We start from the raw sequence: 25986 nt of genomic DNA, 5'->3' as shown, positions 1-25986 counted from the left end.
CACAGGGGGGTAAGATGGAGATATTAGTCTTCATTTACAGTGACATTATGCGTTACCTCCTGAAAGATTGACTGCTGCTAAAAATAAAGTGCAAAAAAGCAAGATGAACCCGTACACAGAATCAGTTCTGTTTTAATTAGAGAGAGAAGAGGGTCAGATGAAGGTTACCCTGTATTTAAGGTTGTGGGCAGACTATTACTGAAGTCTGTTGAACAGGGCAGTTGGCACTACTACTCTACCTCTTTTAAGGGACATAGAGAACATGTAACGGTCAACTTAACGACCACCATTATTACTCTTTTCATTTGTAATTTTCTGCCTTTCTTGTTATCACAGGCTCCCGAAAGCTGAAAATAAAAATAAGGCTGTCACGTGTGAAGCCACCGAGAGAGAGGACCCAAACGCCGACAACGGGTGAAAAAACCGTTATTATTCTGAACCGTGCAAAGAACCTAAATTCTTCTCTAAACCGAGGGATGCCAACACAACCGGCTCACCAGGGATCTGAACAGGATGAACTGACACGGGAGACAGACAGGCTTTAAATAGACTGGGAAGGTGACGTGATTAGACACAGGAGGAAACAATCAGGAACAGGAAGTGCAGGGAAACTAAAGACATGAAAGACAACGACTTCAAAATAAAACAGGAAACAATCTGATGAGAAGTGACCAGTGAGGCTCTGAGGATCTACGGGCGGCTTTTGAGCACAGACAGACTTGTAACTTATCAGCTCTTGTGAGGACAGCTGTGCTCCATCCCCCCAGCCAGGGGGTTATAATAAACGACAAACCCTGTTCACAGGCAGACTCAGGAAGCTAAGACCAGGAGTGGGGTGAGGACCTGTACAAATACCAAATACAAATACAGGTGAGAGAGAGTACTCTGAGAACGCAGCTACTCTGCTGCAACAGCAGTCAGCTCTCTTCAACTTCTGTCTCTGTCAGGCTCAAGGCAGATCACCAACCAAATCCAAGGCAACCCAAACTCCACCCCTGCATGAGCTGCAGACGAGCCAATGAGCATCTGCTGCCAATTGAGCAGTCCAATGGAGCAGTCCACAGCCCCCCCAGCCCCCCACCACAGCCCCAGACCATCAGCCCCCCCCCCCCCAGCTCCAGCCACTCCACTCCCTCCTCCACCCTCCATCATCTCGCCCCTCGTCATCCTGGAGAGCCGTCAACAGGCTGTTTAAAAAGAGGCCCCCCCCCCCAGCCACCGGCACTCCACTCCCCCCCCCCTCCACAAGCACACTGTGCTGACCAGCTGTCTCGCTGCATCTCTCTTCTTCCCTCCCCTGTTGCTCCCTGCCAGCATGCCCCCTCCAGCATCTCCAATCCTCCCACCCCCAACCCCGTCCCCAAACACCACTCACACAGGACTCAATGACTACTCTGCCTCTGTGAAGTCCTTCTGTGGTGAGTCGCTCGCACCTCACCGTCACATCAACCACCCACTCCTGGACCCCTGGACCCCCCCTGCAGTTCGCCTACACAGGTCTGCAGGTCATGCAATAAGATGCAGTCAGCACATCCTCCAACATCCTCCCCCCCAGGGACCCTCCCCTCAGGATCCTGTTTGTGATCCTGCTCTGCCTCTTTCTCTCCCATCGTCCTGCCATCCATCCTCCCTCCCAGCTGCTTGCCAGCTGCACGTGCCCGACCGACTCCTGAGTGGGATCACAGACTTCCTGGGGCCAGCAAGCAGCACGTGAGGCTGGGGGGACAACCCCTCCCCAGGACCACCCACCGTTCCCCCCAGGCTGTTCTCTCTCCCCTTCTCCCCCTCCACCAACAGCACCACCTCCAGTCACCAGTCAGTCCAGCTCTAAGCTCAAGCGGATGCGATGACACCACCTCATCTCATCTCTGGCGGGGAGGGAGGACCGCAGGTGGGGAGAGGACCCACCTGGTGACCTGTGGGTGCCAGAACAAAACCTGGAGCTCCTGAAGACAGTGAGATGGAGATGATTTCAGGATTTCAGAAGCCCCCCAGCCCCCCCTCCCCTGTGTGTGACCTCCGTCCCCCTCAGAGTGGAGTCTCCCCGCCGCTCCATCATCCATCCCCTCCCTCTCAAGTGCTGTGGGAAGCTCCCATCTCAAGAAGGCCCCAGCAGAGATGTTGTTTCCTGAGGCAGCTGAGGATTCAACCTGCTGCCAGGGAAGATGATGATGTTACAGTTCTACATCGCTGAGTCCCATCATCTGCTCCTCCATCACCGTCTGGCACCCTGCAGCCCATCATCCGGCCGTCGGCCGAGAGGGTTATCGGCTGCCTCCTCCCCAGGTCCAGGGTCCTCCTCACTTCCCAGGCGGGAAGGCCAGATTGCCCACCCCTCCCCCCCCCTCACCCTCTCCCCCCCTGGTCCCCTCCGGGAGGGGGGCTGTCATCCATCATGACCCGACGCCACCCACACCTTTTTTTTTCTCGCGGCGGGTCGGCATCATCGAATGACCCCGGGACTGACCCCACCCCCACCCACCACTACCCCACTTCTTCTCCTCCTCTTCCTTCTTCCCTCTCCTCCTTCCCTCCTCCTCCTCCCTCTCTCTCTCTCCCTCCCTCTCCCTTTTTGTTGTTTGTGTCATGTCCGTCCAAATGTCCACCAAAAAAAAAAAATTCCTCGTTTGTGAAAACATTCATTCTTTGGCAATAAACCTGTTTCTGATTCTGACAAACCCAAGATCATGACAAAAGCAACACATTGGGACTGATAAAAGAGTGAGAAAAACATTTTAATTTCAATTCTTCTTCTTTTTGTAAAAACAGTAAATAATTCCAACACAGAATTGTCGTATCTTTTAATTCCAGCAACAAAATAAAAACAGCAATACCCCACTAACGTCTTTCTTTTTTTTCACTCTGTTGTCGACTCCCTGGACTTTACAGGACTAAATATTTTAGAAAGAAATGTAAATTTAAAGGTCACTGCTTATTAAATAGCTCTTTATTTAGGTGCCACAGAAAAGCATAACATGAAAGGGTTTCCAAGGAGGACAAGATTCTACATGATGGTAACATGTTTTAGTCACGTCCTGATTTTTTAATTTTTTACAGTGCACATATATTTTGGTTGGTCTACCATTAAAGACCTGCACAGACCCAGAATGCACTGCAAAACATTCCATAGTCAATGTAGTATATACAAATCCTCACCAATGGCCACATGGGGACAGTAGTTAAATTATTTCTTTAATAACGGAGAGCAAAATTAGAAGAATATGAACAGGGTGAAACACAATAAAGTAATAATCCGCTGCATTATTTAGACCTAATTTCTAAACTCACAGTATTGAATTTCTAAAGGAACTGTTGCCTTGATTCCCCATTAATTTGTACGACTGTAGGATTTCCACACAGCCTCTGTTAACTGAGCACGCTTGGAAAGTCAAACCTAGTAGCTAGTTGGTTTATTTCAAGTGCCATATTTAAGCAAACGGAGGTGAAAGGTGACCGATATCCTGTTAAATTTAGGAGCAGATCCCCTGCTTGAAAACCGATTCGACATATTTAAACAAGACTAAATGCAGTCGGTATGATTTCCTATGAAAGATGCTACCGCTGTGGTCATAGCTTTACGGCCTTCTGTATGGAGTTTGGCTGTGTTTATGTGACCATGGTCAGTTGCTCCATTGAGATGGTGAGCCAACTAAATCACTTGTGTATTTTCTGTACATCTTTACTGTCAACTGTTAGCCTTCACCCACTGTGCTGGGTATCAACCAAAATAATCCACTACACAGTACTAAAGCATGTGATCCTTTGTTGTGCCGAGATCTAGACAACGACTGACTATTTGCATGGTTCTGGTCACATGTGTTCTTCGATACAACCCATACGGTCTGGATTGCCTGCTCCTAAGGGTGCTGACTGGTCAGTATCACTTCAGGAGACCCAGCCCGAGCTGTGCAGTATACCTGTATGCCCGTCTGACAGAGTTGTTCCCCTCACCTGTCTTTTGGGGGCCTTTGGCTGCGTTACATACTGGGTGGGGGGGCTGCTCTGGTTCCTCCAGACCAGCGGCGGGCAGAACCACTCCACCTCGCTCAGGTAGACGAGGAAGGAGCAGTCTGAACCGTCAACGCCGTAGAAGGCGTAGCAGGGGTCCGATGTCCAACGTGCACGCATCCACTGTACACAGAGAGAGCACATGAAGTACCAACTAAATCATATCAAGTGATCACAAACTATTTTCTTTAACTGTGGTTACAAATCCCCAGGGTTGTGCGCGAAGGATTTGCTACAGGGCTGCAAGGAAAATAACAAACTACGTAATTATATCAAATTTACAGAACTTAAATTTCCAAACTGGGCATGGTTCGTCTCTTATGTATTTTTCCTCATCACGCCGTACGACACCTCCAACCACGAGTGATACAGTTATGTTCAAACAGCAGCTCAGAGCTAACGTGTGTCATATAATGTCTTAACACTTTATTTTGGTTGTCACATCCCTTTTAATCGCAGCTGCTTTATCACCACGACTGAAAATACCAGATGGGACACTCACATCTACTTTCCCAGGGCACTCGGGGAAGCGGAGGTCTCGTGGTACTTCACACTGGCTCGACGTCCCGTCTCTCACTGCTGAAAAGACACCGCGAGGGAACGTTAATCATCGGTCATAAAACAAGAACGTATGTTTTTGTAACGCGCCGGGATCCACCCTCGTTTTTAAATGCAGAGCAAAATGATGAATCAGTCTATAACTCCTGTGAGTGAGATGTTTTGCTTCACCGACAATCACTGCTTCATTGTTCTAGGCTTAGCTCTCCTAAGGCTTTTAATATGATTGTTTTATTCCCTGGTGAGAATTACTATTCCACCAGCAAGACACCTGTTTAAAATCATCCATCATGTCATTTAGCAGCATATGGGGCGCGTCAGAGACTCTTAAAAAAAACTTTTTTTTAATCAAATCATTTTCACAGTGACTGCAGGCATGAACCTGTCTGACCCCCGGGCTCAACCCCTCAGAGCCGGTAGGTTACAGTGTCGCTCCAATTAACGGCTTTGTTGCACTCGCCCGTGAACGTTTTTATGGCGATATCCGCTTCCTCCATCATCATTAATATCATTGCTTCCAGCGTATGCCATACGCGCCGTCGGTGCCCATAAATCTCTGCGGATTCCCCTTCGCAACACTGCGTTCGCATCGCGCTCTACTGCAGTGCACACTCGTCACGGGCCTGACACGCACACGCTGCCAACCGTCCTCGGGTTACGCGAGCGAATCTGTCCGCTCACTTAGGCTACACTCACTGCATTAATTGCTCCACTGACTTAGTTAACTGCCCCTCTGCTGCTGATGTAAGGAAAAGAAGGGGAAGACCGAGAGAGAGAGAAAAGGGATTGAAATGATATTGTCCAAGTAGAAAACAAATCAAGGGTTCAATTTCTCATTGTTTTTCTATCTTTCAATCCCCACTTTTTTTTTCTTCCTCTCTCTCATTTGCCTCCTCTCTTAGGTTCTGTTTGTTTCCATTTGCCAAATGAAAAAGAGAAATTTCTCCACATAAGTCTTCCCCGGGGGTTCTCTCCAATCAACTGCAAACACACACACTGAGACACACAGTGCTTTCAAATATGATTACAATAGCAGCTGCGGTCGGAACAATTGGAAACGTGGTCAACTAACTCGATAAAAACTTGACTGCTGTCCCTGCAAGAGAGAAAATAAGAGCCTCGTCGGTGCTTGAGGGGAATGATATTCTTAACTCTCTGTCTCTCTCTCTCTCTCTCTCTCTCGCTCCTTCTCGCACATGCCTGACCACGAGATAAATAAACCACCACTGAGCCGTATGATAATAAAGTCTGCCGGCAGTGTTTCAATTCATCTGTGATTAGAGAAAGCAGCAGTGTGTTCATTTTGCAGTGTGCCGTCTTCCCTGCAGATGCAGTGGGGGGGAAACAAAAGGAGATGTAATGCTCATTTATTCTCATGTAGTTGTATTGTATGATTGTGTTTGTTAGTTCTTAGGTTTTTGATTAAAAATGCTGCAGGAGCAAGACAAGAGAAAACAACAGGGTTAACATGCATCTCTCTTGCTTTCATAACAAATACATATATCTGCTATCTAACTATATGCTTGAGCTAGAAAATAAATGCTGTCAATGGGCAACTCTCAGATCTCAATGTTTTTAGATTTTGGGTGGATGTTCTCGATAACCTTAAAAAGTAACTAAATCCCCAAACCCCCAAATTAAAAATCCTAGATCATAGAAATTAACATTTTGCACTTCCGGTCCTCTTTTCTCAAAGTCAACGGGTTTTGTGTCGGAATTTTTTACCTTTTGTTAAGATATAAAATCCGACTTTAAACGTCCTTTGCGTGAATTTTGAAGTTTTTAAAAGTCTTAAAAAAGACAGTGGCTGAATGAGACTAGACATTGTCATTACGCTGACTAGTGCGCTGGTATAAAGAGTCGGTTATGAATAGGCCTCCTGTCACCAACGGTAAACAACAGTAAAGTCCGGCTAACGTAACATAGACAAAGCCCAGCAGTCCCTGTCGTGCTTTTTATGTTCGTTGGCATGAACACACGCTGGAATTAGCAGGCAAGCTAGCGAACAAGCCATTTGCGAAATGAGGGAAATTAGATACAAAAATCGAATACATCTTAAGGCTTCATCCACACACTCTATCACAGCAAAGGAAAGCACATTGCTTTCACCCGATAATTAGACATTAACACTGCTAAACAGATTTACCACTGTAAAGAATCTTGGTATCTTAATCGACTTGTCCTTGAAATCTACATAAAAGAGAGAATATTCCTTCTAAACTTAAAAAGCGCTGAGAGGGAACGAGCTAACGATGAACGCAACTAGGCGAGTCTTAGCTATTAGCTAGCTCGAAATGTAAACTGAGCATGTGTCCCTCTGACTCCGCATGTGTGAGTATATCTATAAGTTCCAACACAAGCTGACAGCTGTGCTTGAGTCCAGCTGCTGTGCTATAAGTTACAACATAACTGAAGAATAACACAGAATGTAACTTTGTTTTTTCTTCGAAGGGATGTTTGTACATTTGCAATCAGCGGTGACAATGTACTGTATTGCCCTAGTTGTACTCTCCTCTCAAGCAGTAAGTAGTATTGTGTTTTATTCTTTGTTGTTTTTGGGCTTTTGCTAAAATTACTTTTTGTAATTCAATTCAGGTTGCTGCTGTGTCGGCTACAACTGTTTGTTGCTGACGGCGTAGTGTTGAGGTTGTGAATAATGTAGGGTGTCTGCCATGTGTGAACTTAGTAATGTGTTAAGTTCCAAGTGCTGATCTAGCTCAGAATGTAGTCTACAACTTTCCCAAATCTGTCAGATTAGATGCTCTTCATCTGTATTACACAGTTTAGGAGTCACGCAGTCACGACACTCCCTTCTTTTTTCAAGCGTTATGCTTCTAAAAATCATGTCTCATGTACATAATGTAAAGTAAAACGATTGTATGATGATGATGATGATGATGATTGGTACCGTACCTCTTCCTTGCAACATGCTGTTTTGCAGTATCTGCTCCACCCTGGTGGCCATGTTGGAGACATTCTGAGCGATAGCTTGGATCCTCTCCACCAGGCCAGCTGGTTGAAACCTGCGCACACACACAACACACAACCGCAGTGTAAAGGGGGGGGGGGGGGTAAAGGAGAGTTGACATGAGAGGGTCCCTCATACTGTGGTCGCATTATGAAAACTTCATTTGGCTAAAGAGTAGAAAACCGTCTCAGCTGTTCATCCCCTCCTCTTCCTCTCCTGATGATCTCTCTTCAGTTATGGGCTGGTCTCTCTCCTCATCAGTGATGCCCACCTGATAGTCGTGTCTCATTGTTGTCCCTACTCCCCTCCCTTTGCCTCCCCTGCTCTGCTTCCCCTACCTTCCCCTTTTACATCCCGACAGATGTGGAAGTGTTAGTGGGTGATGCAAATTGGTAGACACTTGGTTGGAGCGTGAAATAGAAAAAGACCTGCGCTGTTAATACCACTTCCTCTGCAGAGCGAGAGACTTCTCCTTCACATGAGATGGCATGCAATGTGTGTGTGAGTGTGTGAGTGTGTGTCTATGTGTTGGATGTATGTGTTTGTGTGCACTTATTGCAGTTTTGCATATTTTCAAAACATTTGACTGCATGATTGCACGTCACATGAAGCCGAGGCTGCGCGTCCACACATGCCCACACGGCTGTGCCCATTACGACCATTCAAATGACTTCACTGTGCATTGTATGTGTGTGTGTGTGTGTGTGTGTGTGTGTTTGAGAAAGCCTTCCTGTTTCTCATCGGCAGATGGTATTAATTCTTATTAAAATAAGATGAAACACAGCATAATAACAAATCATCAATGATGATGATCAGACATATTGATTGTGTGTGTGTGTGTGCGTGTGTCAGGATTAGAATATAAGGCTTAACTTACTAAATGCCAATAGCAGCTGCATGAACAATGAAAAAAATAGAGCCAAGGGAACGTTTGCTGCTTTACAATGTGTAAAAAAAGAGGCAGCCATCAAAGTCCCAGGCAGTCTCCATGCTCCATTAACAGGTTTGTAAGAATTACTTGTAAGCATTGCTAAGTGTGTTTGCAGCCAGTTTAATCTGTTCATCGCAACAAAGACGTCATTATCCTCCAGTGCATGTTATTTCGGGGGCAACGTCTGTCTCCACAACAACACAATTTGCAGAAATGCAGAAACAAACTTGTATGGAGACATATACATTATCTCTATGCCGGCCTGCCCACTACAGATTAGGAGATCATGGATGTTATTCCCTTTTAGCACGAATCATACAGTTTTTATTCATTTAGACTCCTAAACCACAACTAAACAAATATAAAAAAAACTGCAATTTCTGCCTCGTGGTTGTATGTCACCACAAATCAGTGTCTTCACAATATGTATATCACCATTTGTGATATTACGATATTAAAATTGGCCAAAAAAGCATGTTTTGTGAGGACACAGTGACCTCTGATCGTTACAACCCAATGAGTTCAACCGTGAGCGTTTTTTACAACTTTTTTACTGCTGTGCAGCCAATCACCCTTTGGGGACAAATAAAGTGAAACCCATTCAGGCGTTGCACGTATGCAGGTCTGTGGCTGCTGTTGCATCGAGCTAAGCAAGGCAGCCATCACGTCTTTCTCCCTCGCCATGTCCTCCAGCTCTTCCTGTGACATCCCACCACCACGTAGGTTACATATTCCTTCAGAAGATTGGATACGCCCGGAATACCTCCACGGAAAACAACCAAATCACATGGAAACCAGCTTAACGACCCCCTTTAAAGTGAAGGCCCCGGGCACTCAGCGAATACGTTCGGCCAGTTAATCAAGAGATTTGCATCCAGGCTTTACCCCCCGACAGGCCGATGCTGACGCATCACCAAGCCGCCTGTCTCCTCAACAGTAAAACACTTGAACTGCTTCACTTGCGGGGAACTGACCTCTCTAAACCCGAATGGGGGGCAGCCCACTCTCTTTGCTGGAGTGAGTGACCTTCTAGTTTCACACCAGGTAGGGATGTATCACGGCATCATTCCACCTCTCAACCCTCGCTATGTTTCGCTATGTTTTTCAACATTAGTTTTCAGGAAGGTTTTTTAAATTCATGGTTTATAATTTTTTGTTGGTGTGGTTATTCCGAATGGCCTTCCTCTCACCTGTTAAAAGAAACCGAGGGCCACATCTCCACAGCGTGAGTAAACCTCTCCAAACAGGCCCAGTGTGAAAGCACGAGAAACAGAGTTCTCAATAAAAGCATCTGACAGAACTAATTATAATTCCACTTCCCCCATTATGTGGGAGGGAAGCAAATACAGCATACGCGTTAGTGAAAATTATTACCTCATAGTGTATTATAATGAGAACCAGCATTATATTAGGCTATAAAAGGATATTAAAATCGTGATTACATGGAGCATTTCATTGAAGTTCCCAGCTGTACAGAATTACTCGGTACTGTGGAACCTAAAAGTTGCAATGTGTTTGGCATGAAGGACAAAGTCTTTGCTCGGTAAGATGAGTAACCAAATAAAATAAATAATGCAGACAATGTACAGAGCTACAGCAAAGTCACTGCCAGACTGTGTACAAAGTTTATTTTCAATACATGAGTGTAAATATGATTTGAGAGATGTTTGTAAGTTCACGGTACAAAAGGCTAAAAAAGGGATTAAAAGAAGATGTATTTCTGTTGTAGGAGTCCAATTATGGAATAATGTTGAAATGGATGTAAGACTGGTGAACTCCTTTTTGGTCTTCAAGGGAATTTTATATAAAACAATTCTTGAGAGTTATAAATGTAATTAAAAACGTATTAATATGGAAGATGTATGTGGTAGTATATATAAATATATTTTGTTTTTTATTTTGTTTATTGTTGTTTTTTTGTTGTTTTATTTTCTTCTTTATTTTATATAAATTTTCTGATTTATTTTGATTTCAATTTAGGATAGGAATTTCTAAGCATTTTTTGCTTCTACCTATACCTTTTCAGTCGTTCTCTTTTGTATATTATATAGGATAATATTGTATTTTATTTGATTTGATTGACTGAATAAAATACACAAACAAACAAACCCCTGTTACTTGTACTGTGTCTCTTTGGGGGGGGGGGGGGGGGCTCACTGTGACTTTGCAATTTGGCCTCTATGAGACGTGACCTTCTAATCTCACCTCCAACGTCTGCTACAGAACTCATCCCCAGAGAGGAGCCTTTGAGAGGGAAAGACGAAGGGCAGAGACATGTATGAAACGCTGAGAGAGACCAGAAGGGACTGCAGCCTGGGATCCAAGGAGGAAGAGAGACACATGCAGCGCGGGAATCGAGTAAAACTGGAATAAAAGCAGGCGGAAAAATAAAGAGATGGAGATCAACCGTCCACAGCAAACAGCGGGAGTACCGGGGGAGGGGAGAGAGGGGGGGGGGGGGGGTAAGAAAGCAGGAGTAATATAATACTGAGATCCTCTGCACCTTTTCTTGGGAGCCAACAAAACAGCTCGACTGAAGCATTAACAGATAATTATGATCAAAGAATACAAGGGTATACATATTTGATGGCCCCAAATTGTGTGCTACTTGCAATGAAGCTTCCTCCCTTCTGATGAGTGTAGACAGTTGGCTCTTTTACAAAGGAGGGGAACAAAACAGAAATGAGGAAGAGCAAAGGAGAAACAAAACCAGAGGAAAGTACAAGAGGAGCGGAGACGATGAGAGGAAATCCACCGACGGATGCCGGGCGGAAGCAGAACACAGACAGGGGGGGGAGAGAGGCGGGAAGAGAAAATCAACGATAACTTCAGGGGGAATTTCTAAGGATCCAAAAAATATGTGTTCTCGTGCGCTCCTTATTTCTCCTAACCTCCCTCGATCTCGATCTAATGAGCTCATCCTCTTAGGGCAGGGGTGTCCAAACTTTTTGCAATGAGGGCCAATTGTGATAAAGTCAAGATGCCCGAGGGCCAATAGTTCATTTAAACATTTTTTTAAACCACAAAAGTTACATGAATATAGACTGTTATAAAACAATGTATTTTAACTGTCACAATTACTTTTATTTTTTAAATGACAATGTAACCACATATAATAGAACCAAGTCTGCCTTTCATTCAGTCAGATAACAATGAAAACGCTGTATATAGAATACCTTACATTTCTATGAGTTACATAACGTTGCTTAATGAACATTCTAAACAGGAGTTATAAGTAATGCAAAGTGGTCTGTTATCATTACACTTACAAACTAATTAATTTTGCCCTTATCTTTTACTAGATCTTTTCAGAAACACAATAGTTTGTCACATCTACAGGTTTTTCACTGTTAATGACATATGTTACCGTTCAACACACTTCACATTTAGCTTATTGTGGCTGCAATTAACCTGTTTTGCACTGAATACCTTTTCAAGATAATATCAATGAAGTGCAACCTGTGACAAATTAAACCAAATAAGATCAAGAATTTGGGCATAAAGAGTTTTACTGAGTGTTAGTTACACTGCATATATTTTCAAAATAACAAAAACGCGCAACGTTTGAAAAACAAAACAAGTGCAGATATGTTTGAGTCATCACGTTTTACTCTGTGTGATAAAATGGGCTTTCCACTTCACCTCTTTTTAAAACGGGGTTGCAGGCTTGATACGGCCACTCTCCATAAAGCTCAATGTTGAGCTCTTGTTTTGAAGGGCAACAGCTGGAACGCTGAGAGGTAACACCTGGCAAATCGCCAATAATCTAGTCTGTCGCGCATGCGCAGCGTAACCGGTTAATGTACACATTTACACGAAAGTAGGCGACAGGCATTTCGCTCTTTATTTATTAATGACTTAGTTTTATGTCCGTGTAGTTTGTAATATGTGAAGTTCTCAAACAAGGTCTTGAAATAAAAGAATCCGCATTTACCCTCGCGCCCCACCTCGCCTCTGCTCTAGCAGAGAGCTACTCTGAGACGACGTGTCCGTCTTCACCACCGTGGGAACGCAGAGGTATCGGTTTGCTGTTCCCGCGACATATTGGACGCTCTCTGCCGGCTGGTTGGAGCGCGCTCACCTGTATGTGCGCACCTGTCTGTGCGCATGGGGGCGGAGCTCCGCCGGGATACCGAGAGCCAGGAGAAGTGTGAACGCCACCACGTAGAGACAGAAATGACATGCCGCTGTGTAGATACGATCAATAATATACGACCGTTTAGTTGAATAAAACAACCTGACATTACTTATGTTGTAATCTGGCGCTATAGAGAACATGTCAGTGGGGCGGACCCCCACCCTGTTCTCATGGTAGGGGAAACACTCGTAATTCCCACCGCTCCCACCGCGGCCCTCACTGTCAACTTTTCTCCTTTTTTTTTGCCGTCGCCATGGCAAATAGGTTTCGAGAAGGGTTCACGCCACGGATGCAGAGCCAGATACATTAGAAAGGAGGAATTACGTCTTTCAAGTTTTTATGATTTATTTATTCTGACAGATCTGACGGGCCACAAATAACACATTATATGACCGATGTCGCGGGCCATATGAAATCTGACCGCGGGCCACCATTGGCTCGCGGGCCGGACTTTGGACACCCCTGTCTTAGGGGAAAGAGGACAGTTCTGACAGCATCCCATCAGCCAAAGCTGTCGAGGGCAAGAGATGCATGTGACAAGGCGGCGGCGGCGTGCCGGTTTGTGCGCCGCCGTCCTGACTTAGTTCACCCCGTGGCGTGGTGTTAAAACATCACACTCCGCCGCTGACTTCCCACAAATGCCAACACGCGTGCATGAATGCACACAGACGCTCACCCGCCAAATCTGTGATGTCAAGGGATTAAAGAGTAACTGCACACTTTATTGTATGCATTTAAATTAGGGCTGTGAAATATGGAGGACTTAAAATGACTTAAGTATAAATAAATAAATAAATGAATGCATGAATAAATACAAGAATAAATAAATAAATGCTTAAATAAATGTATAAATGAATAAATAAATGCTTAAATAAATGTATAAATAAATGCTTAAATAAATGTATAAATAAATAAATAAATACAGGAATGAATAAATATAAGTTATAAATCAACAAGACATCATTAAATAAATATATTTCTGCATTTCTGTATTTCTTCATTTATTTATTTCTCTATTTATGTGTCCACACGTATTTCTTCATTTATTTATGTGTGACATTTACGTGTCCGTATATTCAAATGAGCTGGGGCGGTCCGAACCTCTGTCTAAAGCATGATTGGTCACAGGAGTGTGATGCACCTGGTGTGTTGTGCTCTACTACTTCTGCCTGGCACATGAAGCTGAAGTTGACTCGCTCAGCTCACCGTTAGCAGAAGTTAGCCTCGACAGCTTTTTGACTTCAGCCGTTTATCAATTCCAAGAACACTGAGTACAGACTCGTGTTCTTTTGGAGTCTGGTCTTTGGAGTCTGGTTTTGGGAGGACGGTCTTTCTGGTCTTGTGACGTCACCACATCAACTGTTCTTGCGCATGAATTTACTCAAATTATTCACTGTAAAATAATTTACAGTGGAGTAGAATGTGTTGCGGTGTTCACTGTTGTTTGGCGTAGGCTACGAATAAACGATAATAAATATACAACGTCTCGTAGCTTTCCTGACCCAGGGTCGCTACAATATGAAGTTATGAATCTTAACCCTCAGTCAAATTGATGTAACGTTATCTTTTAGTAAATAATAAACTCGTTGTGCTCTTTAGATCCTCAAAAACCTAATTATATCTCATGTTTAGCCGCTACGGAGACGTCAGAGCCAGCGGAGCATTTAAAAAAGTCCTGCCGAGATCAGGCTTCTCTCGGCGGCCGCACAGCGCTGACCGCCCGGAGCTCACTGGTCCCGCGAGCAGGACCTCAAATCTCCGTCGCATATCCTTATTAGGCTGAATCTCGATAAACCGACCACAGATTTAATGCTTAAACAACTAACTTCTCGGCTGAAAACATCCTTAAATTACATTCCGTGACTCAACAGTAGTATTTAGAATGTACAGACAAGAATGCATAATAAACGCTGTTCGTCTACAGATCCAAGTGCTAGGGATCGATTGCTTCTATCTTGCTCCCTGACTTGACCAATCCTGTTCAACAATGAGGTTCGGACCGCCCAGCTCATTTGAATATACGGACACGTAAATGTCACACATAAATAAATGAAGAAATACGTGTGGACACATAAATAGAGATCTAAATAAATGAAGAAATACAGAAATGTAGAAATACATTTATTTAATGATGTCCTGTTGAGTTATAACTTATATATATTAATTGCTGTATTTATTTCTGTATTTATACATTTATTCTTGTATTTATTTATTTATTTATACATTTATTTAAGCATTTATTTATTTATTTATACATTTATTTAAGCATTTATTCATTTATTCTTGTATTTATTCATGCATTTATTTATTTATTTATTTATACTTAAGTCATTTTGAGTCCTCCATAGTGAAACGATTAAATTTTTTAATCGGATTAATCACAGGTTTTTGTGGATTAATCATGATTAATCACATATTACCGATATTCTCGGTATATTTTGTGAGAACATAGAGATTTATGACAAAAGACGGATATATACATTTATACATTCTTCTATACAATGGTGCTGCAACTCAGCAGTTATTTAGCAGTTTTCTTCCATATGGAACATTAATACATCTTCATCCTAAACAGAATGTTTAACCCTCCTGTTACCTTTCGGGTCAATTTGACCCCATTCAATGTTTAATGTCGGTGTTCTTTGGGGTCAATTTGACCCCAGGCTGTTTTTCACTGTGTCAAACATATCAGAAATATCAACTTTTTTATTTATTTAAAGGGCTATTTAGGTAGTCAACAAACAAACATAAAGTACCTCACACTTAAACTTGGAAAGCAATATTAATTCTAATAATTTTCTGGAGGTTTTAATTGCTGGGGTCAAATTGACCCCGAGGGTAAAATATGTTCGGAAATGTAAAGGTAACAGGAGGGTTAAACAGAGCATTTTTCTCTTGTTTGTCAACCATTAACTCCACCATGATACAATCTAAAGGTGGACAGATTGACAAGTGACCTTTTTTTTGCTCGGTCGATGCGCACGCACGGAGCTCTGTGGCGCGAGACGGAGATCGATAAGTGTTAACGCAACGCGAAGAGACAGAAATGACATGCTGCTGTGGAGATACGATCAACAACAGACGTTTAGTTTAATAAAAGAACAAAGACGTGCTATAGAGAACATGTCAGGGGTCGGGCCAATCTTTTTAATGTCATGCGATCTACCAACACTACGCCGCGATCGACTGGCAGGTCGCGATCGACGTGTTGAGACCCCTGATCTACAGGAAGTAGAAGTCGTAACAAGGTTTCCGTAGGTGAACCTGCGGAAGGATCATTACCGATGAACAGACCGTCTGCATGAGAGCGGACAGAGTTCAGATTGAAGTGGTGTATTGGAAGCTCATTTTGCAAGTGACTTTTTTTTCGTCCCGACGACCAACAACAGACGGATTGGAAGCTCATTCTGCGCATGCGTTAAATGCGTAAAAAAAAACAAACTAGTTAAACCTGTAATTGAATTAACTGAGTTAACGCGTTATTTTTCACAGCACTAATTTAAATATATGTTCAGCGATGACATGACTGAACTGGGATGAAAACGCATCATCGCCGGTGTTAATGTTGACATTTCTTACCAGACTGTAGATACAAGTCTGCATTTCTAGGGTGGGGAAAGGGCTCGCAACGGCGTCTGCTGTTTTCAAATCAGCCCTAATCTTCAAGGCCAATTCTGAGATCGAGTCGATGGCTTGGGACTAATCTACGTGATGAAATGAAATATTGTTAACGGCCTCTAATCCTCCTCGTCTCTCTCGACAGCGGCGACAGCGAAGCCCCGCCTCCTTTCTGTGGACTGGAAATGAATGCTTCCCGCTTGAAAAGGGGAGATCAAGTTGTTGCGTTGTTCTCTTTTAGCGGTACTCCATGCTTTCATGCTGCTTTCACAGAGGATGTAGAGAATGAAAAGAACGGTGCATCGAGTGGCCCCGGAGACGATACGGCCGGGAAGAGAGCAGCCGGTCGCTGTGGCCGAATAACGACAACCGTAAAGGTCCGTCCTCGGGGAGTGAGGCCAAGGGCCCGCGGGGGTGCAACTCTTTTGTCGAGTCCCATTTGTGGCCTAATAAACAGCAGCATCTTTAAACGCAGTGCCCTCGTGCCAGATCGTTATCTTCCGAGCCACTGCCGCGGTCGTGTGCGTCGAGGCGTGGCTCCATCTCTCGGCCCGAGCCGCTGGACTCCCGTCTGGGGGTGGAGTTACATGTCAAGCGTCTTTCTTTGCTTGGCGGACGACTTCCAGCAAAAGTGCAGCGTGACGTGAGTGACTCGAGTGCTGTGGAGAAGAAGGCCGCCCGGGATGAAAGGTCTCCCAGGGCGTGATCTTCAGAGAGCGTACGCCTCGGGGGAGACTTACCAAGCTCTGCATCCTCTGCCCTCCTTTGTCTCATCCCCCCCATTTCGTCCTTTTTTTTCCAGGCTCCCCTACCTCCCTCCATGTTCTGCTCTAACGAGCGGCTGCCCCGTGGGCGAATCACAGGCCTCAGACATCAAGTCCCATTCGCCGCCTCACCGGAGTGTGTCGGCACCAATCAAGCTCAAACAGAGATGAGACTCCCGCCCGCCCATGTGTGTGTGTGTGTGTGTGTGTGTGTGTGTGTTCTTGCGTGTCTTTCTGTAAAAGCGCGCCTGACTGGCCTGGATTTGGGATATGTTTTATAAAGCTCTCTCTTTCCATTTGCCGCTCTCGCCGCTGGCCAACATCACACTTTACACGCCACTCACACGCCCTGTCTCACTCTGTGTATTTTAGTTACCTGGAAGAGTGCAAGAGGAAGATGAAGAGTGAGGTAAGTAAATGGAAGGCATATATATATATATATATATATATATATATATATATATATATATATATATACACTACCGTTCAAAAGTTTGGGGTCACTTAGAAATGTCTTTATTTTTCAAAGAAAAGCACTGTTTTTTCAATAAAGATAACATTAATCAAAAATACACTCTATACATTGTTAATGTGGTAAATGACTATTCTAGGTGGAAACGTCTGGTTTCTAATGAAATATCTCCATAGGTGTATAGAGGCCCATTTCCATCAACTATCACTCCAGTGTTCTAATGGTACATTGTGTTTGCTAATCACCTTAGAAGACTAATGTCTGATTAGAAAACCCTTGTGCAATTATGTTAGCACAGCTGAAAACAGTTATGCTGGTGATATAAGCTATACAACTGGCCTTCCTTTGAGCTTGAAGTTTGAAGAACAAAATTAATACTTCAAATATTAATCATTATTTCTAACCTTGTCAATGTCTTGACTATATTTTCTATTCAATTTTCAATTCATTTGATAAATAAAAGTGATTTTTCATGGAAGACACGAAATTGTCTGGATGACCCCAAACTTTTGAACGGTAGTGTATATATATATATATATATATATATATATATATATGATGAAACGGAAATCATTGGAGTGAAGAAAAACTGTTGTTGTCCCTGTGTGTGTGTGTGTGTGTTTGTGTGTGTGTGTGTGTGTGTGGCCATTAATCCTACAGGCTATGTCCTCGGTCAGGGGTCTGTGCCTTGGTCTCACGCCCAGATTGGTTTTTAATAAGTATTACTTCTAGTGAACAGTCACACACACACATACACACACACACACACACACACACACACACACACACACACACACACACACACACACACACACACCTGTTAAACACATATTATTCTCCTTCTTCAGCGGGGAGGTATCAAAGGATCATCATCAATATAAAAGGTGTGAGTGTGTGTGGGCGTATTTTTTCAGTCGATATTTTTTTCAGTTTGGCTGCCTGAATTAAAACTTCTATCGCAGCTGCTTTGCACCAACACTCCATTCAGCTGAAATCCAACAACACTGTACTCAGAATCTTGAAATATTTTCAGATTTTTGGGGATTTTGTTTTTGAGTGCCGCTGTCGAAGGGAACGACTTTCAAGGAGAACTCGTCTGAGCGTGAAACAAAGGAACGTGAGCATCTGGAAGTTCTCCTCTGCTCGCTGAACGGTGTGTGTTCTCTGCGGGGAGTCGGAGCGCTCGGATCAATTCCTACAAACGGGCAATTTCTCGACAAGATGAAAATAAATCACCGCCCCACTGAAACGCAAAACAGTTGTGAATACCATCAGCGTGAAGCCGAATGTAGGCGTGGCCGGTTAGCTTCGTCCTTTCATCGAGTCATTTTACAGGAACGTTGCAGCTCACGGAAATATAATATTTTCTAAATATTGTAATAATTAAGATGGAAATCAAAGACGAACTGAGGAATAACATTTTATGAAACATCGACACTCACTCTAAAGTAACTAAGGCGATCGCTGCTATAAATGTGGGTAATGCTATCCGTGTGTAATGGGGCGTTTCGCCAAGCCGGAGGCCGGAGGCTCTGTTGCTGGGGATTAAGCCCTGGTCTCTGCAGTGGTAGCTCCCCCTGCGCCACTCAGGCTCCCCAACTAAACCCTAATAGGATTCTATTTGGATGGTTCACGCTATATTTCACCCCCGCAAGACCAATGCTGCTATCAAAACATGCAGAGCTATTCATTGAATGTGAAAATGATACTCGTTGAGGCGAAGAACTCTTGTCAATCGACGTCCTATAAACAATCCTAAAACTCGCCGGACACTCAAGACGATCTTTTCCGCCTCGAACTTCCATCGCCTGGTGAACTCGGCAGAAAGGGTGCCCGGAATCTTCTGGACGATAGTGTCAAAACCAATAATCACCCCGTGTGGTTTTGTTGAAGATTAATAAACATGCAGTATGTTGTGCCCCTCTTGGCGTAATTATCACCATGATGTGATAGCAGTCGATATCGGGTCAGTAGAGTTTATTGAAAGGGACAATTGAGTCTGTTAGTTGTTATTTGATGTTGTAGGTTGACAGCAGCAGAGTCACGAAGGGCAAACAGATCATTTTTCATATTTAAAACATGATAGTGACTTTGACTTCAGCTCTTTTCTTTGACCCTTATTGCCAGAGTCCTCAATCCACCCAGACGGCCCCCTTCAAGGCAATAACTGATGAAGTGATTTCTAACAGTAACATATGTTCCGCCCTGCTCCGAGTCCCTGACTTTAGACTCTTTCAGCAGGACACTTCTCCCTCGTCTTGCCCTAAAAGTCCCCCCCCCACACACACATTAAACAGCCCATTACTAGACATTGATTGCAGTTAACACCAACGCCAGACCGTATTAACGGTCCCATCCTTCCGCTCCGGCGCCGCCACGCAGATCTGAACCCGAGCGCTTATCCGGGATCAGTTAACAACCTCCGAAGAAGAAGAAGTGCGGAGGGGATTTCTGTCAGTGTGCATCACATCACCCACCCCTGACCTGAGTTTAGTCAGTCTGTTTGAAAAGGAAAGTGGAGAAAGAGCGGCGGGAACGCTCGACGGAGAAGACAAATTGGATGTTTTGGTACAGAGCGGGGGGGCGATCAGTGGAGCCGCCGCGGCAAGGTCATACAAGACTCGTCTGTTTGTCTGATTTTAAGGTAATAGGCGGCAATTTCCACAAGTGGCCGAAAGAGGGGGAAAGAAATTGAGTGAAGATCAGAGCGAAATACAATAAACCAAGAAGTAGAAATAAAAGAGGAGATAGAGAACATGACTACGGTAAAATAAAGAGCTGATGTGCATGAAGGACAATGAGGAATATAAATATCAAATATGATATGATGCATTATAGTTGGTCATGCCATAAAGGATAAGCAATCTTACAAAGCTGACCAAAGAACTCTTGAGCAATAAAGAATTATCTCTGTCTAAATGATACTTTTCCATTTATTTTAAAGGCGACAGAACCAAGCCTGAACTAGTTCAGACATATGATGCACGTTGTCTCTGATGATTGTATATATTTAGCACTAAATTCTACAGCGTCGCTGAAAATGTGAGTATGATTCGGTGTTTTCATGGGAATGAGGATGAAGTTCTCGCGCAAAATCACATCTCTCCAATATATCAGTGAGACTCCGACATTGTTGGCCTGTCGTGTTGCTGCCGTCTCAAACACTTCCGCACAACTCGATTGGACGATGCCTTTATCGTTACAATGTCAGAACAATAGCGTACTAATTGTGTTCTGTGTGAGAGTACTCAAGACAGAAAACAAGTTTGAAAATTGTCACTAATATGCAAATTAACTGCTTAATTAATTAATTAATAAAGAAGAGTAATAAAGGTGGAGAAAGAACATGATGTGGTGTGTATTCGTTAGCTGTGCACATGCATACATCTACAAAGGCAAATTTGAACCCATGTCAATTATGTAAATACCGCCTCCTCATTTCACTATCACAACAGATATTTGCAATTTGGTTAACATCAATGTGTTGTTTACGGATTAGGACTGAAGCACACTTGTGTTGTAACTCACAGTTCCTGAACCATTTAAGAAAGTATTTAAAGATTTTTTTTTAATTAACAATCGTGAGTAACTTTTATCTTGAAAAATAAATGTTATTATTTATTTATTTTAAATTAATTTAACCAGTAAGTGCCTTATTGAGATTACAAATCTCCTTTACAAGAGTGTCCTGTCCAAGACAGCAGCAGTAGCACATTACACAAAGTCTCAGACAATACAACATAAAACAGTGACAGACAATATTAAAAAAAGAAAGATCATTTTTTTAGATCACAGCATGAATAAAACCAAAACTAAGACTCAATTCATCTCATTTCGGGGTGAGTTTCCCCATATCCTGTTACATCGGACTGATTGAAGAATGTTGGTGATGACCAGTGAGCATCAAACTGTGAACCGGGAGGTCAGCGTACCTGCTGATCGCGGAGCTGAGCTCATCCAGGCGCCGAGTGTCACTGGCGGTGCTGTTGTCCAGTTTGGACAGGCTGTCCATCCTCTTTAGAATCACCTCCAGCATGTCACTGATCTTCCTCAGCACTCCACGGGACTCCACGCCTCCCAGCACTGCAGAGCGGAGACACAAACACAGGAAGGAGGGACGGGAGATGAATGAAAAGCCAGACACCAAACTAGCAGAACAGCGTGCACATTAATTACATTCATTCACGCAGCGCTTCTGGCTCGCCATGCCGCCGCAGTCGTTGTCTTTTTTTGGCCGCGCTTTTGTTTTGGACACTTCGAAAGAGAATTCCCTTCTGGTTGGAGGCAAACAACGCAGAAGTCTGAATTAGATTTGTGGGAAAACACTCGGGATCCAACTTCCCTGCGTATTGACGGCCAGTGTTCTGCTTTGCTGAAGACATTTCATGAGCAAAAAAATGGACAGTGCCTCTGAAAATAAATAAACCCAAAGAGTGAGGCTGTAACTTCTCAAACTTCACTCAGAATTTCATTAGTTTTCTTGTCAATATCACATTTTTTATACGTTTTTTTCTTTTCAAGTAAAGCAAACCGTGTGTCTGTGATATGCCAGTTTTGGGGCTGAGCTGAACATTTGGCGGATGTAAAACAACATCCGATCCCAGCTCGACATTAAACATCCGGCGTGTGACACACAGTCCATTGAACAAAAGGCAATTTTGTGGACGAGAAAGACGAACCCAACCAAACTGCTGCTTTAACCTCATGAGAACAGCTCTTCTTCCCTTGAGCCGGTCTGTACATCCTCATCCTCGAGTCGACAAGTCAGCGGTGTGATTATCTCCGTCTTTAACCCGTATATATCTAAAGCTTGATCTCTCATTTCCTCTGCCAACAGCGGCACACTTCGCCCAGCGCTGCAGTCGGACCTCTTGTCGCAAACCGTCTTTTGTTCAGGCCGGACCACCCGACCCAGAGTCTGATTCCTTAAATACGGGCTTACCTTTATATCCTTTGATATACCTTTGAGATGAGAATAACTTCCAGCAAGTCTATGAGTTATGAAAAGCCAGGAATTGATTATGCCGAGGCGGGCTTTTTACTCTCTCTCTTTCCATCCGCGTCTTTGTAATGGCCATTACCTTTATTCTATTTTCACCCAGCACAGCAGAGAGGGCTGCACATTGGTGTGTGTGTGTGTGTGTGTTTGTGTGTTTGTGTGTGGAGAGAGATAAATACATCATTGACTACCAGAAATGAAAAGTGAGTCTGAACACACACGCACAGACAGTGAAGGAGAGTGGTAGAATAGACTCTGAATGGATACAAGGTCGACGAGACCTCATTAGGATAATTCACCGGCCCTGCCAGGGTCAGTGTCTGTGAATTCAGTCATATTGGCCCAGGACGAGGGGGGGGGGGGGGGCTGAAAGGTGGACACACAGAGTGAAAGCTTTCTCACTTAATGTCTTGGCAGAAGTAATCCCGCCTACACACGTCTTCAGCTCCTACTCGAAGCGATGGGGTCTCACATCGGCTCAACGTCTTTAAAATGTTAGCAGTTTTGGTTATTTCACATCAGAAATAATCTGCAGTCTGTTTTTGTTTCTCGACAACATGTGAAACAGAATCTAACGACAGCGCGGCTGGCTGCGCACACCTTTAGCTGCATGTGAGCAAACGCTGTTAACTCTGTTAAAAACGGTTGTGTTGGCTGTTCAGGAACTGCTTGGAGGCAATCGAAATGCTAGATTTATAGATCCGTCTATATGCAAATACAATAAGTAGGTGAATAAAAATGCAGGAAATGCAAAGACTAAAATGCACATGTGTGTTGTCTGATGGTAAACAAACAAAATGAGGGGTTGAAGACGCAAATTTAGAGGGAAGCCAATGCTAAATAATCTCTGTTTTGAACACTGTGGATGTATTTTTATGTCAGTCTAAATGTAAGTTTACACATCCAGTTCTGTTTGATGCCGTCATTTAATGTTCACGCATTGCAGTAAACGGCATGGGACATGAGGGATCCACAGGTCAGAGCGTATTCTTCGAGCCTCCCATCAGAAGCCTTGGCGGGGCCCATATTGACACGGCAAACACCTGGATTAGGCTGTCCGGCCACTATGTCAAACCCCGTGTCTGCTGCTTGACAGGTAATTACAGCCAATGGGCTCCGCTGCCTCACGGCTCAGGTACAAGGTCATTGTCTGCCTCCATTTCCTCCAACAGCCGAATCCTAAATTCGGTGACTTATCTCCTCAGCGACGGATGTATTCGTCTCAGACTGGCATCGCCACGTCCTTTGGCCGTGATGGATCGCTGCGTTAGAGTGCGCCGGTGGGTTGCGCTGGTGACATCTTTGTGATAATGGATCTCATCCATGTCGTAGGGCCAAGCACATTAAAGCGATGGTAATGATGAGAAAACGCTAAATTATTATTATGGTTGAACAAATACGGGCTTGTTTGATACCTGGCATTTCTCCCAGAAGTAATAGTCTTGGCAAAGCCTCTAAAAAAGCATTTAGATGACCTAAAGTACAAAAACCATGTCGTACTTGAAAATTAATTTGGGTGATTCCCTTTGGACTTTGCCTGCTAATGAATATGAGATAAGTAACAAAGACGCCTAAGTAATAAGAAAACAAAACCTTTGCTGATAGATAACAGCCACACATGGCTGGGATGTTCAGCAGCGCAGCAAAGGGAGTCCAGGGATCCGAACGTTAATGAATAGATCTTTGTTCTAATGGCCTAATGTATCACATAGCATTTTGAATCAGGGGGCTAATTGTTCCGCGTGACTCTTTGTTTCTTGATGAATATCTGTGTCAAAAATGAAGCCACAGAAGCCAAACTCCCACGGCTCGCAAATGACCGTCTGTAAGAAATTAGCTCAATCTTCCAGAAGCCGGTCCTTGTAGCGATTTCATTGCGTAGCTTGATGAAAAAGATAAACTGGATATCTTTTTAAAGCACCCGAATTTAAAAAGGACAGGCAACACCATGCCCTGTAGCTCGCTGAAATGATATCATTACTGTGAAAATGACCTCCGCAGAACTCATCAGTCGGAACCTCATTGTCTCACTGGTGTAGTTTATCGGCAGGTGAAGGACGCGGTGTCCTCAGATGATGTATGTTGGTGTGGACACGAATGGAAAGAACCGTTAAATAACAGATGGACATAGTCGAGAGCCAAGAAACAACAGTTTCTGTATCGTCTCAGGATATTGTACGTAAGCTCATTCTAGTCAGACTGTTTTCTGATCAATTGACGCCCTTCACTGTGGCCATTGGTTAGGCGATGTATTGACTCAGTCCAATTAAATCACCAGGAAGGCCTTCCATGGAAAAGAATCAGCTTTAAGGGGATGTTCAATCCACTCCATTGCTAACCACCGCAGTCAGGGCCGGTTACTTTCAGCCAATTTTTTTTCTTTTTCCTGAAGACCTTTTTTTTTTTTCATGAAGTGAGTGGATAAATGAAGCAACAGTTCAGCTCTTACTATCCTGTAGTTCTTTTCTTTTATATATATGGTAACAAATAAAATGGTTAAATTAAACAATAATATATAAATTACATAGATAATACAAAAAAAAATATGCAACATTAAAAAAGGCAAGGGCGTCAGCAGGTGTCAGACGAACCAGATTAGGCAGTCGGGCCAGATTTAGGAGATGAGACCATGGGGGGGTCATTGTTTTCACTTTACTCCTTTTACTACACCCACTTCTGAGTAAGTAATGCAGTTGGTTCATCAAGTACTATACTACTTTCTTTTCTATTATATAATAATTCATATAGTATCTGTTATCCTCTCTACCCCTGTCATGGTCCCTGTCGTCATCATTTCCTCAAATGTCACTCTCATTTTTCAACAGGGAGACTTATCAAGCCTGCTCGAGAACAAAAAAGAAAAAAGTATTAATAATTATTATCAAAATTCAATATCAATATATATTTTTGCATAATATTAATAGTATATGGATATTATATATTATATAAAATGGCTAAATAATTTAATTCAATTTAATATTTTTTTGCTTGAGAATAGGTTAAACAATGATAATATATTAATCAAGCAAGGCGTTAAGCCGAATAATTATATTGCTAATCATTTAGGCCTTTGTCTCTCTTTACCAGTTGCCACTTGTGTTTGTCCTCTTGAAAATAAATCTGTAACAGCACACAGCATCCTCCTCTCCTCCAAATTTTTTCCTTTTTTTTTTTTTTTTTTCAGCCCTCCTGCCCTCCTCCCTCGTCTCCTCCTCCTGGCGCGTCGTCGTCGCGGGGTCGGGCCGCCCAGCTATCCGTAGCTGAAAAACTTTGAAAAAAAGACGACCAAGACAAACCAACTTTATTTGGAGGGGTTCCTCCTCTCTCCCAAATTGAGTTGGTGTTGAGTTCTGAAATGGACTGAACCAACTCTATATTTGGGAGGGGTCTTCCTCGCATGGTGCACAGAGGCTGCGGTGTCAGAATCTGGGCGTGTGTTAGCCCACTCTAGAGAAAGAGGACTAACGTGACAAATCAACACACAAAAAAATTCTCGACGGCCCCAGTGAAAGCGGCCACCGAGAAACTCT

The 25986-nt window shown here is 43.5% G+C and overlaps 1 protein-coding gene across 1 annotated transcript in view; it reads right to left on the bottom strand.

Annotated features, from left to right (window-relative positions):
• The window catches only part of LOC130189894 (alpha-1,6-mannosylglycoprotein 6-beta-N-acetylglucosaminyltransferase B-like), a 128111-nt gene that overhangs the window by 65463 nt on the left and 36662 nt on the right, over positions 1 to 25986 (bottom strand). The window contains exons 4-7 of the mRNA XM_056408889.1: positions 21390 to 21540; positions 7480 to 7589; positions 4511 to 4587; positions 3952 to 4131 (exon numbers count right to left, since the gene is read on the bottom strand). Coding sequence (XP_056264864.1) covers positions 3952 to 4131; positions 4511 to 4587; positions 7480 to 7589; positions 21390 to 21540 — 518 coding nt within the window. The remainder of the gene's footprint in view (positions 1 to 3951; positions 4132 to 4510; positions 4588 to 7479; positions 7590 to 21389; positions 21541 to 25986) is intronic.

This window comes from Pseudoliparis swirei, chromosome 24 (assembly GCF_029220125.1).
Source record: "Pseudoliparis swirei isolate HS2019 ecotype Mariana Trench chromosome 24, NWPU_hadal_v1, whole genome shotgun sequence".
Lineage (NCBI taxonomy): Eukaryota > Metazoa > Chordata > Actinopteri > Perciformes > Liparidae > Pseudoliparis > Pseudoliparis swirei.
Note: the sequence above shows the minus strand (reverse complement) of the source record. Positions and strands in the feature narration are given on the sequence as shown.